Source organism: Ptiloglossa arizonensis, chromosome 11, assembly GCF_051014685.1.
Source record: "Ptiloglossa arizonensis isolate GNS036 chromosome 11, iyPtiAriz1_principal, whole genome shotgun sequence".
Lineage (NCBI taxonomy): Eukaryota > Metazoa > Arthropoda > Insecta > Hymenoptera > Colletidae > Ptiloglossa > Ptiloglossa arizonensis.
Window position 1 is genome coordinate 15,608,205 of NC_135058.1, and position 17,583 is coordinate 15,625,787.

Consider the following 17,583-nt stretch of genomic DNA (forward strand, 5'->3'; position numbering starts at 1 on the left):
ACTTTTGTAACTGGTTCCTGGATACGGTTTCTCGTATTGGATGTTTGGACAGGTTGAACGATGTTGGCAAATTTTTTATACGATCCGACTGAACGAAATCGTACAATACTTTTAATATATAGGAACAGTAGGGGTAAAATGTAGAGTGCTCTTATTTATGGAATTTACTTCACGAACCGAGTTGATTCTTTCGTAGACCCGATTGTAATAATTGATTTTGAGATCAATTTTTGGATTGCTGTTCACTTTGATACGTTATTCTTTTTCTACGAAACTTTGACTGGGAGTTTGAGTATGTTCGTATATCGTTTCGGGTGCTAGGAAAGTTTTGTTGCACAACTGTGTTTGGTATAAGTTTTCGAGGTCTATTTTACGTTATATTTTATACATCGTGTTCGATAAATCGACTCGTATAATTATATGAAAATTAATTTATTTGAAATTGTTAGACATATTACAGAGCGGAGCGATGAACGTTATAATATTTTCTAGAAAAATAATTTTATTTAAACTTAAAGAGAAGAGAAGTCATATTTTTATTGAAACGATTACTGTCTAGATTGTTTCAGAAATCTTTACATGGTAACATTCTTCTTTCACATTTGGATACTTCGTATTTTTTATATTTGTAGACTTCCCTTTTTTTAAATTTAAATAAAATTACTTTTATATTAACGAAACGTTGTAGACGAAATTATAATATTCGTTACTTCGCTCTACGAGACTAGCAATATTTTCTACTAAATTATTGATAATTCAATATCATAGTAGCCATTTGGTACCATTGTGGTGTATAAAACTTACACGCAAACATTTATTTATTTATATTAGCGTACGGCAAAACTTTCTCATAATCGGATCAAACTCAACTGGCTACCACTTCCCCGACTATGATCACACGTTGAACAAGATTCCTACAATTATGCAGTACAAGCTTTTTTTTTGTACGAAAGAAACAATGTGTCTACAGAATGCATAATTTGTGCGAAGCGATGAGAAACAGAGTGGTAGGGTTAGGCGAACGAAATGGTGGGGGTAGCCCAGCTCGGTGACCTTGAGCGGCCAATTACTTTCGATTCGACCACAGCACCCTTCGTATTTCTAGAAATTACGACGACTGTTTTTATTGTATTTGCTTTGCGAATTGAAGCAAAATATAATTCAACGTATTGTGATCTACGGGATCTCTGTTAGTTTTCCTACTTATTTATCGCTATTTATGAACTATAAGCATATTATTCGTGATGTTTTACGCACTTTATTTAAAAAGGAACGGCGATGGCATTGATACTACTATTTTAACATAGTAGATTTATCCTTCATTGTACCAAATACATTGTCTAAAGAAACTTACCTACTTTGAATTCCTTCAGAAACTTTTAATATTAATTTTCGAGGCGCAATATCAAGGAATCCAAGTGTCTCGAATTTTTATTTCACCATGGTTTTGGTACAGAGAACCAAAAAAAATATTTACAGGATAGGTGAGGGTTTCCAATTGTTTTTATACTATTTTGATATACATTGAATCATTATACAGAATCGTAGGCAGAAACGTCAGAATCGTGTATTTAATTGGTTACTTTTAACCAATCGGTCGAAATATCTTATTGTACATTTGTTTCTTAATATACAGCTAAACGATTTTGAACAATACTTATGGAACTGTTCTCCTTTCGATCCTCTGTTACGTCTTCGTATTTTTCAATGTCTTTTTGTATAAGAACTTTGACAAATTTTTGGAGAAATTATTTTTTTGGAGTATCCGGTTCAACTCAAATATCCAAGAGTTAATCTATGAGAAGATCAGAGAGAAACAAAATTCTATTAACAAATTTGCAGTTCTTTTATAAAAGAAGAAATACCGATAAGTTAGAGTGTCAATCGTTAGTAATAAATTACCGTATTGGAAGCTTTTTCATTGATAAAGCCGGTCAATTCTTCCGGTGTCATGTTTAAAATATTACACGCAGTTTCTTGAGCCTCTTTTTCGCTAGCTTCGTCCTCTTTTCGACTCCTTTGTATCTCTTGATCGCTTTGATGATTGTAAACTTTCTTTAAAAAATCCTGATTCAAAATAATATAGGGTAAATAAATTCGTTGGTAAGGAAATGAAATTTTTGAACGTATTTCTCCCATTTTACATAAATATTTACGAATTAACCCTGTACAATTCAATGGTACCTTTATCGCTTTCGAGTATTCGATATTTTGATTCTCTGCAACGAATACTTTTATTTTCATGGTTTTAATCGTTTCCTCGTAGTCGGCTTTGACAAGATTAACTTCCTGCTGTACCGTTTCCTCGCACTTTTTATTACACTTCATCTCTTTCTACAAACGAATCGATAAATTATGAATTACTATGTTACATTTATCTGGAATTAACTTCGAGTCCTATTCGTTCCACTTTCTTGGGCGAAATTATCTTGAACGAATAGGATTCACCATGAAAGAAACCTTTGACGCGTACATTCTGTGTCATATTTTAAATATAATAAAATTTAGTATTCTAAACGATATTTAGTATAGATTCCAAAAAGGTTCCTTCATTTTCTATAAATCTTAAGATACCTTCTTACCTTCTCCGCGATGTCCATCTTCGACTTCTCGTTGTCGGATAACAATTTATTCTTCTCAGTATTCAAAACCGAAATCTGTCGGACAAGTTTAATCGATAAGAGTGAACCAATTAAAAACCTACATACCAAGAATATATATATACTTTCGCTTTTAATTGTGAATTATTGCTCTTCGTGGCGGTGATCTCGTTCTCCAAGCTACTGATTTTCGACGTCAGTTGATTCTTTTCCTTGTTCAGTTCTGCGAGCTGACTTTTGTAACTGTTCAATAAAAATCCTTTGTTGGCGTTCGCTGATTCCGATCGCAGAAGTCTGAATCGATCGAATGGTTAATTAAGGCAAGGTACGGTAGAATTGTTTCATTGGATACCTCTCTTAAAGGGTCGCTCACTTGTTACGAAGTTGAGCGATAGTTGCAAAGTCCTCCTCGTTCTTCTTCTTCATGTTCGATAGTTCCCTGTTCCTCTGCACGTCTCGAGAGTGCATCGCGTTTGCTTTCTCGTGGTGCTCTTTCACCGTATTGCGGTCCATCCATTCCCGCGTGTCGTCCATACACTTCCTCAACGCGAGGTTCTCGGATATGAGTTTGTTCAGATTGACCTCGGCTGTATCCATCTCTTGCTTCAGCCTGTCGAAGCACTTGTTGATCGTTTCGTATTTCTTCGATTTGATTTCCAGTGCACGCCTCGCCGTCGCCAATTCCCGTTTCAATTTGTTCGATCTCGCTACTGCCATCCGCAGCTGACAAAATCGAAACGAACCTTGTCTATCACGGTTATCCCGTACGAGTATTTTGTACCTACTCGGTGTACCATTTGAAACGCGCAATATGGGAAATAATAGTAATAGTAATAATGGTAATAGTAATAGTAATAGTAATAGTAATAGTAATAGTAATAGTAATAGTAATAGTAATAGTAATAATAGTAATGCGTTTTTACTGAACCAAGAGATTGAAATTAATAAAGAAGTAAAGAATCTGATAGAATTGTCCATGGCAGCCGAAAAAAAAAATATATATATATATATATCTTGTGTTTTATTTAACTAGAAGGTCTAGAATAATATTGTTACTGTTTGGTAGATGTCGATATTGGTATACTCGACCGCAGCAGTTAATGGGTCAATATTTCATTTTGCATAACTGCATGTATTCTGCATACGTCTAGCTAATATTTTTTATATTTGCAAGCAGCGCCATAAACGCGTACAATTTGCAGTTTAATGATAACGAATTCACCGTATAATTAGCTACGTACTATATTCAGTTCGTATTATTCATGTACAATTTGTTTCATAGCCATTTTATACGTCGTCGTTCACCTTTTTGTGAAGTTTACTCGAAATTTTTTCGTGCGACTTTAAACGTTTATGGCTCTTGATATAGTAATTGTTTCCTCCTTTCTCAGCCATCGCGCGGGGACCGAAATTTTCCAAGACGGACGTGCATATATGCACGATTCTCTCTTGTAATTTTTCGTGTTCCTTGCGAGCTTCTGCCTTCACATTTTCCAAGCATCTATGGGAAAATGGTATCCTAATATTTAACCATTCAAGAATTTTCCTTTGAATTTAAGACTACTCAATTACCTTTAAACTTCAAAATGTCAAACTGTCTATGGAGATATCAGTTTTCGATATTTAACGATCCAACAGTTTTCGACAAGGCTACAGAATTACGTTTAAACTTAAAGTTATTCACCTTTTATATTTTTCCTTCGCGAGCAATTTCAACCTTAAAGCTTCGCTGAGGTCTGCTTTCGCGCGAACGAGTTGTGCCTCGAGGTCCGATATGATTGTTTCGTACCTAATGTTACATCGGATCTACTTTTAAATTGCGAATTAAATTACAAAAAATTTTCTTTCATTTTTTAAATATTAAATAGTATATTTCTTAATATACTGAAAAATAATTGTCAATTTATCGGAAAAGGACCTTAAGCAGAAACCAAGTTTCATGATCAGAAGTTCTTAAACTAGCGATCTTATTACATATTGCATTTGTTCTCAAGGAAATATAATTCATCTTATATTATATCGAAGTATTATTTTTACGAAAGAACTTGTCAATAGTTTTCGGGCCTTTAAGATAGGATTTAGAAGGAAAGTTGCAAGTCTATAGAGTGAGTCTATTTTAACGTTAAATCGGTATACAAATTAACAAGTAATTTCTACGTTCATTTTTCTACCGATTTGTACGAACAAATTTCACATCCGACACGTTCCAATATAAATTTGCAAGATACACATTGCGGTTGTTGGATCGATGTTGTTACGATTAATTTCTATTCGATACGATATTTGTTCTAGTAAACTTACGAACAATATTGTCCGTCGTTATCATTGTACGATATTCGGTTACGTTTGACATGGGATTCATCGGTCTTATTATTTTGAAAATTCACGAAACGAAGGGCTGAAAATGCCCGACGCGCACCGGCCAGCATGATGCGTTTACGTGTCGGAATTTTATCGGATAGTTTTGTAAATTCCATTTTATCATTGAACATACTTTTCAACGTACAATGTACACTCTTCCGCGTTGAAATTTCATTAATCCAGCAACAATCATATCGGCATATTTTCCGCGAATTTCCGACGGATGAAAAATTACCAGACTTTTTCCGATTAAAAAACGCTCGAAGCTTTTATTCACTGCGAACTCACTCGGTCTCCCTGTTCGACGGTACTTCACCCTTTGTCCATCGCTCGCTGTGCTGATTCGATTCGACGTCGATATTGCGTGCCGTAGAAAAATGGAAAATTAACGTTAACTATGTCCAATTCAATTTCGCTAATTCGACTTTTGAAAGATTACCGGCTGCTTCGATTAAACATTTTCGAACCTCGATATTTGATTTAATGATCGTTGATGGGCGAATTTCTTGAAAAGAATACACCGCGTGTGCGCTGTTCGAGTGTCGAAATTTTGGAAGATTGGCAAATCGAAGGGTAGCTTTCAAAAGTCTAAATATATTGAATATTATTCCGTGCATAAATTTTTATTTATTCGGTTTCAGTTTATCAGCGGTGCTTCGTATACTTGAAATTCTGTTTCAATCGGTTCACAGCGGTAACAGAGACGTATATTATTGGTAAAAAAATAAATGTCTCGGTGTTTGTACGAAACTTGTATGCATTTATTTTTTCTGCAATGATACACCTTCTTGTTATTATAATTAAAATAGAATTACGATCGTACGAATTATTCTAATGTATTTTATTTACCTCGGTGTCCCTGTTGAGAGCTTCCTCGATCAGCCATTGGGGCGCGGGATCCTCGTCGATGCTCCAAAATGTTGACGATTTTTTTTGTTCCAAATAAACATTCACGTTCGACTTTTTCTCATTTATTTGCAAGATTTGTTCGTTCGGCTGGAGGAGTACCGTGGCGGATGTCTGTGTGAAAGTAGCCTTCGTTTCGGTATCGATTTTCTTAACTAAAAAAAATGTTACATTTATCGTAACAATTTTTATGGTAACGCGTCTCTTAAAAACAATTCTTCGATCCATGGTTATTCGAAGAAATGGCAAGGTTGATACGTTAGATAAGTTCTTGACTAAGAACTTATTTCTTATTTTCTCGTGATTCGATTTTCAGTTAATATTGCAACGCATTCGTTTTTATTTCAGAATTGTTATCGGAAGAGTTCCTTGCGCGCAGGTGATCCGTGAGCTACTGCCACCTGGTGCAGGTGTACCTTTCTTCTTCGGCTGTTTCATTCACCAAGTCGGTAAGTCGATATCGCATGAAAATCAAACGCGTAAAACGATCATTGAAAAATATAAAAATGTCTGAAATGTGGTAAGGGCTATTTACAACAAAATCTAGAAGTAACACCAATAATTGGGGTCGTGCAAGTAATTATATATTTCTGATCGTTGACAGATAAACAGAATGGTCCCTAAAAGCATTTTTAGACGATTTTTTAACAATTGCAAAGATAACCACTTAGAAATACATCGTAAACAAAAACCAAAGGGTATATCAAACAATGTAAGTATTAAAGTATCGATACTAAAATTGGAATTACGATAATAGTATCGAAATACAGTATTGGAATACCCAATACTATTGTAAATAATTACTAAGTAATTATCGAAACTCTAGAATACTCGAGTTTTAATATCGGAGTACCAGATCACTACTAATAAATTCCTACAATATCGCTTCCACCAAAGTGTCGACATAAAACACTATTACCGAACCTGAAATTATTTCAATTGCTATTTAAATTGCTATTAATTCAATCGCTAGAAACATATATCCCCTTCACATCTCTTACGAATCAAACGACATTTACGATTGCAAGAGAATAATTCTCGAGCCTTGAAGAAAAAAAAAGAACCCCCAGTGGAGTGCAATATTTATAATTCATAGGAGCAATATTTACAGGACGTCCTCCCCGATATCTCCATCAGTTGTTCTACTCGAATCCCGTTCTCGTCCACCGAGAACTCGTTTGCATACAGGAAAGCTTCTATTTTCCCTTCGTCGCGAGTAATTGAAAATTAGAACCGATACACGTCCGCGGAGTGGTGCCTCTATACAATTTCTAGAGGAGCATTACTTAAACAAAGGGGATTCCTCCGAAATTACAGTGATCGGAGGCAGGGAGCGTCTCCAGTCGGAGCGGAACCGGGAACCGACATCGTAAAAGATACAGTCGGAAATTTCTACAAAAGAGGGGGGTCCGAACGGATAATCCGATCGAGCGGACTATCGACGAGACAAGTCTTCGGATCCATCCTCCGATCTCCCGCGCGGACGTATTATCGGATATTATCGGGCCATATGGAATTTGGGCCCGAAAATAGTCCCGTGCAGGAAATTGCTAACGACTTAAACGCTGGGGCGGTGCGCAGAGACCCGTGAGTCCCATGGGCCCGGTTGTGATGGATGGACCTCGACCACACTGTAATTTGAAGGCGTTACGTGTGTACCCTAACGCGTAGCTCTGCAACGATCCTCTCCATATGTCCCCGATTGTCGTCCTTCTCAACATCGAGGATCTTACAGCTTGCCAGCGAGTTCTACGATTCCTCGAAGCGTACGATTCTTTAACCAATACATCCCTCGTTCGATCGATGATCGTTATATCGCCGGATCGTTATCCTCGAGACGTTCTAGTTTTACGAAATAATTCCTTCGAGAATGTTTCAGTCTCTGGATCGCTCTGAGTCGCGAGAGGTAGAAGTGTCCGGTGGAGCGAAGCATAGAATTAATTCTAGGTCCGCGAAATAATTCCTCGATAAGTGTTATGTGTCGTGAAAAAGGGTAGACGTGTCTGGCAGAGCGAAGTATAAAATTAATTCTAGGTCTACGAAATAATTCCTCGACGAGGGTTACGTGTCGTGGCAAGAGGTAGACGCGTTTGATAGAGCGAAGTATAAAATTAATTGTAGGTGTACGTGTTGGAAAGTTCAGATTATAATAAGTAGTTTATTATGATATGCAGGGATCTCGCGTATCTAGTAGTATAGTTCCCGTACACACAAGAATACAATGTAGGGACTCGAGGAGTACAATGTGATATGTCTTCGTGACTCTGGACCTGGAACTCGACTGGTAGGAAAAACAAAAACGTAAACGGCCAAACCGTTGACCGCGTGGCGGACGACCCTCACGCGCCAATACGGAGACAGTCCCAAAAATCGACATCTGGCATCCTTAAGATCGTTGTTGCATTCATTCCAACACCCTTCCTCAACAATGATCATTCTTATTTACTTTAAAGAACTAAAACAGTCCGCACTTATTAATGAAAAACTTTAACTTCACTTTGCCTAAAGGTTTTGTTAACATATCCGCTAACATTCGTTCTGTGGGACAATATTCGTAGTTCACGATTCCCTGACTATGCACATCTTTTATGTAATGAAACTTAGTGTCTATATGTTTAGTTCGATTATTAAACTTGTCACTACACACAAGCTTTAAGCAACTTTGGTTGTCCTCATAGATGGTTGTATTCCTTCGATAGCCATCTTCTTCGTCCATGGCCCTTTTCCATTTGTCCTTGTTGGGTCCTGATAATGCCTGTTTCGCGTTCCTTGGCTCATTTTCTTCAACTGTAACTGTATTCAGAGAAGCCATGTACCTATCCGGTGGCACACCACGGTTTTTCCTCTCTGATTGTCTATTTCGCACAGAATCTTCAATTCTTGGTTCTTCTGATGGCAATTCTTCTTCGGACCGTTCATCGCTTGAGCTTCCTTGGTTCTCTTCGTTGTGGCTCGCCTTCGATGGAAACGTGATCTCATCATTATCCGTACGAATTGATCTATCTTCATCCACTTTGTCTAAAAATATCACGTCACGGCTAATTTTGATTTTACTTGTTTCTGTGTCCAATAATCTGTAGGCTTTTGATTCCTCCGAATAACCAACGAAGGTGTATTTTTCAGCTTTGTTATCTAGCTTCTTTCGCTGTTCCTTATGGACGTAGATATACGCATTGCATCCGAATATATGTAAGTTTCTGACGTCTGGTTTTCTTGAATGCCATAGCTCATACGGGGTCTTTCTTATGGCTTTTGTTGGTAGGCGATTTTGCAAATAATTCGCGGTGTTTATCGCCTCTCCCCAATATTTTTTTGCTAATTTCGCGTCCAACAACATACATCTTGCCATTTCTAATAAGGATCTGTTCTTTCGTTCTGCAACACCATTTTGTTGCGGTGAATAAGCAGCGGTATATTGTACTTGAATCCCTTCCTTTCTCAAGTATTTTTGCAGATATTCATTTACGTACTCCCTTCCTCTATCTGACCGTATCTTCTTCGGCTTTTTCTGAAACTGCGTCTTCGTCATTTCCACAAATTCCTTGATGCGTTCTGCAGCTTCATTTTTATGGTCAAGAAGATGAATATTCGTATAGCGGGAGTAATCGTCAATGATGGTCAGAATGTACCTTTTATTGCCCGGTGTTACTGTTTGCATAGGTCCGCAAACATCAGTATGAATAAGATCCAAAATTGCATTTGATCTGTTCCTTGATTCTTTCGGAAACGGTATACGCGACATTTTGCCAATGATGCAACACTCGCAAGTTATGCGTTGTCCACAGCTGATTACCCTTATACCTTTAGCTAACCTTTTTTCGCTAAGCTCTTTTACTGCACTTGGGTCCCGATGACCAAACCGTCGATGCCAGGTATGCTGGCAATTTTCGGTGTGCCCAGTGTTACTGTTTCCGCTTGCGACATGTGCCTCTTCGACTACATTTAGCTGGTAAAGGTTTCCAGATGTCGTGGCTCTTGCTAAAAGTTTCCCATCTTTTGAAATTGTGCAGTCTTCTTTAACGAAAGTCAACCTGAAACCTTTTTCGGTTAGCCTTTTGACCGACAATAAATTAGACCCGAGTGACGGAACGTAAAGCACGTTAGTCACTTTCACTTCCAAAACTTTTTCTGCGTCCACTCCACATTTAATTGTTCCCGATCCGATCCCATGCACTTTGACCACTTTGCTTTCGTCTGCAAGGCGCACGTGGCCTTGCCTCTTTGTGTCCAATTCTTGAAAGAATTCCTTTGACGCTGACATGTGGCTAGTTGCACCGGAATCAATGATCCAAATGTGAGGTCTCGCATTTTCTTTAGTTTCGGCTTTTGAGCACGTTTCTTCTGGATTATCCGTCGAAACCTTTGCATAAAAACTTATATCGTTTGAAGATTTTCCTTCCGATACTGTATTGGCTTTTCCTTGCTTATTTTTCCAGGACTTGTATTTTGTACAGTCACTTTTGTAATGCCCCGGCTTCTTACAAAAATAACAGGTTCTCCTTGATTGGGCACCGCTTCTGCATCCAAAATCTGTTTTCATTGCCGTTTCGGCACCTTGTGCATTCTCCCTTGTGTCCTTTGCCCCTTTACGCCTTTTGAACTCGTCTATTAGTTTTCCCTTTACGAGTTTCAAAGTGAAATCGTTTTCCGGTCTGCTTTCAAGGGCTGTAACCAACGTTTCGTAAGATTCAGGGAGACTTCCCAATAGCATTGCCGCCATTAAATTATCTGGTAGGTTTTGTCCGAGAGCCGTTAAGTCATTTATGTACCCTGACATTATGGTAATGTGTTGCTCCATGTCACCATCTTCTTTCATTACCGTTCGGCACAGTCGCTTTAACAACAGAACCTTACTTGTTAAGGTCGACTTTTGGTGGTAATCCTTTAGTGACTCCCATGCTTCACGTGCGGTTTTCGCATTCCTTATGTGTTGCAACTGAGTGTCTTCAACTAAGAGACCAATTGTGGCACGTGCTTCATTGTCCTTCTGCGTCCACGCAACGGTCGCTGGTTCAGGTTTCTCTTCTGCTATCACATTCCACAATTTTTCTTTAATCAGCAGCAGTTCCAATTTATAACTCCATACCGAATAATTCCCACCGTTTAGTTTCTGGATTGAGAAAACACTACTTACACCAGACATTTTGACTTGATTCACTTTTATATCACACACACACAAAAAATTTGTACTGACTTTATAAACACCTTAGTCACTATACACTAGCCCTGGGCCCATAACCTGTTGGAAAGTTCAGATTATAATAAGTAGTTTATTATGATATGCAGGGATCTCGCGTATCTAGTAGTATAGTTCCCGTACACACAAGAATACAATGTAGGGACTCGAGGAGTACAATGTGATATGTCTTCGTGACTCTGGACCTGGAACTCGACTGGTAGGAAAAACAAAAACGTAAACGGCCAAACCGTTGACCGCGTGGCGGACGACCCTCACGCGCCAATACGGAGACAGTCCCAAAAATCGACATCTGGCATCCTTAAGATCGTTGTTGCATTCATTCCAACAGTACGAAATAATTCCTCGATGAGGGTTAGGTGTCGTGAAAGAAGGTAGACGTGTCTGGTAGAGCGAAGTACAATCGTTCAAGATAGAAGTCTCGTATGCCAACAGTCAAGGCTGTATCCTATCTCGCTCGAAAAATTGTATCTCTATTATTCCAGAAACGACAATGCCATTGTGACAAACTCGCGTTGAAATTTCATTGAACGCTTGAAAGGGTCGCGTTCCAATTTATAAATAACCGAGAATCGGTTCGAAAGTGAAAAGAATGTCGAAAAATTCTACGAAAGGCACTACCGAGGATTCGACGACGCGTCTGTGTTACGTATGTGTCGGATCTGCGTCGATTGAGTAACAAAACGATCGAGTTCCTGTTCACCAAACTATCGCTAATTATACACGTTACAACTTACACGTGACGTCGAGCGACTAATGAAATTTGTTTGTCAATTAAATGTCGACGGCGGTGAATTTTCCCTACACTTTGGCCCTTGGTACACTAATTAATTTCCACGGTCGAGTACGCTTTATTTACGCGCGACAGGCCTCAAAATTGCAGCGGACCGGCTTGTATATTTACGCGGGCAGGTAACGCAGACCGCAGCCTGCAAAAATAACCCGGCGCGATTCCGAACCACCGTTTCGCTGACCGAAACGTAACGTGCACTCTGTAAATTGATCCCAGACTGAATTGATAGGCGGAATATTCGGGGCTTTCTTTATTAAAAAAGAAAAAGAAACAAAATACCCCCGGCCCTCCTCTTCCTCACCGTTTCGTTGCGCTAGCCTAGTTCGCGCGATCGTCGTTCCGTTGTGTGCGGGTTTCGGTGTTGCAAATGCGCTTAATTGGACTTGCGCGTTGCGATGGCCGCCGGAAGCTCCGGCTTAAAAATTTTCGATACATTTTAGAACGGAACCGTGCGTCGAATATTATTGGAAACTGCGAGTTTCGTAAAATCTCGTTTCCTTTCGAACGTCTCCAGTTTTACTTTTAACAATATTATTCGATAGGTATATGTACGTTTCATTAGTGTTTCTCCCGCGTTTTTTTAATTTTTATTTTCGCCTCGTTACGACACCCAACTGCATCGTTCGCGCGTTATTTCTCCAATTTGAGATCATCGATAAGAATATATTTTATTCTTCGATACGTATACCAAACTGTACTTGATTTTATTTCATCGACGACCGTTAATTTCGATCTGGACCTAACATTTATCATTCCGACCTACGTATCTCTTCTCTGTAACCACTGGCAAACTTTGATAATAATATTCGAACACACATCAGAGGTGTTCTTCGATAACTTTTGCACCTCATCGAGCTAACAACTACTCATCATTTCGAAGTGACCAAGACGATCGAAGACGTTCGAATTTCCCCCATCGATCGCTCGTTGCGATCTCTTGGCGCAACGACGGGTAAAATAATTTATCCTTTCGTCGAGATGAACGATTCGGCATCGTCGACGTGTCGCCGTGGAACCGTCGTCTCGATTTCTCGTTTCGCTACGCTGCTCTGGTGAGCCCAGGACCATCTCCCTTTCTCAACCCTCTCGCCACGGCACCATGGAATTATTGTAGATAATATGTGGATAGTTAGTCCGCGATTAGTCTGTCCAGCGGATTATATTCCTCCCCTTTTCGTTCCCGTGGTGCCCCGGGGGCAGCGGCGCCGTGATAAATGACCGAATCCTTTAGCGTTTTTTAGCCGCGGACCGCTTAGCCGATTCGTTCCCCTTCCCCCTCCCCTCGACCCTTCCAGCCCTCCCGGAACCGTAGACTCGCTGGACCGAAGGTCGTCGGTACAATTTCGCCGTAAATCACTGGAAATCGTTGACGTAAACGGCAAGGGTAATTAGATACACTTACCAGCGGTGAGGAGCGCTTCTTGCGCGTTCACGAACGCTCCCTCCTGGCCCGGTGAGCTCATCTCGGTTTTCTGCAACAATAACAAAGCGGTCACGGTTCGACGGTAGGCTGGGCCCTCTTTTACGCGAGCTGGCCCGGATAATTGCAAACGAGATCGACCCCTTCCGCGTTCGATTCGCGTTTAAGGTAGAGGCGGGTCTCGTGGTAACACGACTGCCCTTGCATTTCGGTACCGTACTTATCGTATCCTCCTCTGAACTCCGGGTGCTCGTGTATTATTCGAAATTTTTAACTCTTCTACGAACAGTTCCGTAGACAATCTTTATTCCGATAGTTCTGGAGAAGAGTTCCTCCAATTCGTCTACAAAGATTCTACGAGGTACACTTTTAACTCAATTGGTGGGTACAGTTAGGGTAGGTAGTTTAATCTACTCGGTAGATGTAGACATTCTTTATAGTGACAATTTTGGAGCAGAGTTCCTCGAATTTGTCTACAAAGATTCTACGAAGTACACTTTTAACTCAATTGGTGGGTACAGTTAGGGTAGGTAGTTTAATCTACTCGGTAGATGTAGACACTCTTTATAGCGACAATTTTGGAGCAGAGTTCCTCGAATTTGTCTACAAAGATTCTACGAAGTACACTTTTAACTCAATTGGTGGGTACAGTTAGGGTAGGTAGTTTAATCTATTCGGTAGATGTAGACATTCTTTATAGCGACAATTTTGGAGCAGAGTTTCTCCAATTCGTCTACAAAGATTCTACGAAGTACATTTTCGACCTAATTGGTGGATACAGGTAGGGTAGATAGTTTAATCTACTCGGTAGAGGTGCGTATGCACTCCAAGTTACTCGGTAGAGGTACGTATGCACTTCGAGTTACTCGGTAGATGTAGACACGGTGTGTGGTTGCGGTTCTTAGAATTGATCAATTAGACGGAGGTGTGTAGAGTGCACTGTGCGATTGGAACCGATTGTATCTCGAATTTGAAGAGAGGTAGAAAAGTATATCTAGAGGGAAGAGTTAAACCTTTTTCTTACAAGTGCAACGATGCATCCGAAAGATGCTAATGCACTTTTTTTACTAAACTGAATATTCTTTTTTACTCGACCGAATTTCTCGGATCTTCACGCGTAAAAAAGTATTACGAAGTGTTTACTACTATGCGAAGACGGAACTTTTAATATCTTTTTTAATCAAATAAAATATGCAGCTTGTAAAGAATATTTCGAGACGCGTAAAAGAAATACTGATTTTTTAAACATTCTACCCTAATATTCCGAGAAATTGATACCGGTAAAAAGAATCGTGCAATTCCATGTTGAAAAAAATTATATATTTTCATTTTTCAATCGGTAAACGTTGATTAGATCTAGACTCTGAGCTACTAGGTAGATATAAATCCGGTATACACTTTAAGTTGCTAGAAATCATCAATTACGGGGAGTATATAGTTCAACCTAATCGGTAGACGTTAATGGGACACGTACTCTGAGCTACTCGGTACGCGCAGGACGCAGATACTTTGAGTTGTTAGCAAGCTACCATAATTGGTAAGCATTGGTGAAATACGTATCCAGCTTACTCGGTAGACCTAGATGAGATACGTGTTCGGAGTCGATTGAATCCATCGATTAAGTGGTGCGTGTTTGAGCCACTCGATAGATGTACGTAAGATACGCGTTTCGAACTACTCTACTACCAACGGAACGACGTTTATCCAGCGACTACGAGCGAGAGGTTCTCAAATCGATAAACACACCCAACCGTGTATTCCTTTTTTTCTTTTTACGATTAATAAAGCAACTCCGGACCAAGCTTAACGCAATTTTACCGCAGCGATTACAAACGCGGCTCGCGTTAATGACACGGGAATGAAAATACGAGTTCGAGGGAGGTCTAAAAGCGAGAGCCAAGCCGTGTACAGAGTGCCACTGATTTAAGGGGAGTCCACGCGTTAAAACGGTAACGATCCCGGTTGGATTCTAAGCGAACGAACCGCGTCCCGCCTCGTTAGGGTGTTCTCGGTCGCGTTAATGACGAAATCTTTCCGTCCCCCTTTTTTCCTTCGACGGTTTCTTTTCCGATGGAACTTCTTACGGGCTGGCCGCCCTATAACCGGCTAAAAGGATTCGACAATAAACAAGTCGGTGAGTCTCGAAATTAGGCGTGGGTCGCCATCTACGTCAAAAAGCCTGGTACTAAGCTTTTCCTCACCCCCCCTCGTCCGAGCGGCCGATGCATTAACGGTGTCGGGACGAGAAAGTTTCCAAGAGAACGAGGGGACCGCGTCGTTTTACGAACTGTCTTTTAATTTCGATATACTGCTCACGGGTGATATCGGAGTCGTTCGAAAGAGAAGGAACACCGGAGGGACACTTTAAGAACCGTTTTTTAATTTCAACGGAGTTGGGTGTGTATCAACCTCGTCCATAAATCCGTAGTTACTTTCGCGTTGGGAAAGTACGCGAGTCATCTTGGAAATTAGTCACAGATTGGATCTCGGGTAGGCTCGATACGTTTCGCGGAATTGTAGACCGTCATCTGGAGGAAATTGGAGAAGTATCCAGTGCCTGGTTGCGGGTTAGGGAAACGGATTGCGCATTAAGAGGAGCGAACTCCGACGTGTACCACTGTTTATTACTTTCATGTGAAAGTGGTAATTCCTGATCGTTCATGGTCGTTCCACGACCATTTTCTTTCGCCGGATACAGGAGCGAGTACCGTGTGACGATTTCTTCGGGAAAAATAACGGACAGACGAGGATAGATTGCTACGTGTTAGACGTGTGGTTAGATACCAAAGAAATAGAATTGCGTCGAGTCGGTTCGTACGGATGTTAAAACGAACCCGATATAATTTACTCCGCTTCCAGAAAGGTATCGAACGTTCAACGCGGATATCTCTGGCGATCGGTGGCTGTAAAATTGAACGGTTCACGATTCGAAAAGAAGAGAAATATGATCGGTTCACTATTGTCATCAGTTGGCATAAATTGAGAAGTTTAATCGAGATCCGAAATTCTAACATTGCCTAACTTGTTTCAAAATTCAATATCGTCGATCTAGGAAAGTATCCTCGGTCGTCAGAGACCACTGCAACGACAACAACGACAACGACGACAATATTCTTGTCCGTAGAGTAAAAGGCGATAGTTCGAATACTTTGGTAAATCTTGAGCGTAGACGATGGCTGCGTTTCGAATCCACTCGTACCGCTTTCGCAAATATTTCATTTGAACTCGGACGAGCTGAAATCCGTGGCCACTTTCAAGCCGGCCAAGCAAACGGAATTCTGGAATTCCGTTTCAAAGTGGACCTCTCTTGCGTTACGCGATTCGTGCCGGCCTGGGTCACCTCGTATTTATAATAGATGTACACCGCGGTGTAGCGGTGAATACCGCAGCCACGGACGAATATAACGTTACAAAATGGCAAAAGTGGCCGCGGGCGATCGGAGCCGGGTCGTTAGAGACACGCCCGTGGAAAATACGGGCCGCTTGACATTAAAATCGCATTTGCCGCTTTTCCGCGGAATCCGCGCGAACCGATCCATCGGTCGCTCGGGGTCCGCGGCGCTCGTGACTCACCGCCGGCATTAAATTGTAATTTAACAGCGACATTTACGTCGACTCTAACGATAAGTGATTTCATTGCGTCCCTGACTGATTGCGCGACGTCCGATTCAATTGCGTTTCTGTTTCGCGCGGAAGCACGCAACTCGAGATACTCCTCGATGGATCGTATCGCTCGATTTTACGATTATCCGATTAATTGGCCGAGGCTGTTAACACGTTCGCGGTCCACCGACCCGAGATCGGGTCAGATCGGTGCACGATTGCACTGAAAGCTTTTCTAAAAGTGGAAAACCAATCGTACACGCGTCAGAAGTTGCCTGTTATCGTACAAGCTGAACGGTTACAGGGAAAAGGAGAACCGTCCATTTGCGTTAGCTTGTGACGCAACTGGTTCGCTTTTACTCCGATGTACTGCTACTAGTGGCTATATTGGGCAAGTCGCAGGGAAAAGGGAAATCACGGTGTGATAACGGTTATTGTCGAGAATCGGTGTTACGATTTAGTAAAATTTTCATAGATTTAATGAGCTGTTTTTGCGCACTTACAGTTATTATTTATTATTTACATTAGGTGCCAAAGGTACCCAAATTTTTTAACTTTCTCCTTTAGAGCGTGCTAGGTTGTCGCTCGAATCTGTATTAGAAATACCATTAATTTTACAAAAATAATTTACAAGTAATTCAACGTCTCGAATAGGAATCTACTTTAAGAGGTTGCGCAACCCGTCTATTCACATCGGTGCTAA

General features: G+C 40.4%; 1 protein-coding gene across 1 annotated transcript; it reads right to left on the reverse strand.

Moving 5' to 3' along the window:
* Positions 1–1,687: 1,687 nt before the first annotated feature.
* LOC143152594 (uncharacterized) lies at positions 1,688–13,320 on the reverse strand. The gene is made up of 11 exons (XM_076322892.1): positions 13,260–13,320; positions 5,811–6,022; positions 5,250–5,290; positions 4,285–4,389; positions 3,906–4,101; positions 2,974–3,323; positions 2,726–2,894; positions 2,583–2,657; positions 2,185–2,334; positions 1,903–2,067; positions 1,688–1,795 (listed from the first exon to the last, which is right to left on the reverse strand). Exons 1-11 carry the CDS (start codon positions 13,318–13,320, stop codon positions 1,688–1,690), a joined length of 1,632 nt encoding a protein of 543 aa, XP_076179007.1.
* Positions 13,321–17,583: the final 4,263 nt, after the last annotated feature.

What these genes read in the sequence shown, in the direction of transcription:
- LOC143152594 (XM_076322892.1), bottom strand. Translation starts at nt 13,320, where the DNA reads ATGAGCTCACCGGGCCAGGAGGGAGCGTTCGTGAACGCGCAAGAAGCG. An exon ending in CGAGTAAACTTCACAAAAAG is followed by an intron (nt 3,324 to 3,905) that starts GTGAACGACGAC and finishes CGATTTTGTCAG; the next exon opens with CTGCGGATGGCAGTAGCGAG. An exon ending in AGATGGACATCGCGGAGAAG is followed by an intron (nt 2,335 to 2,582) that starts GTAAGAAGGTAT and finishes ATTCGTTTGTAG; the next exon opens with AAAGAGATGAAGTGTAATAA.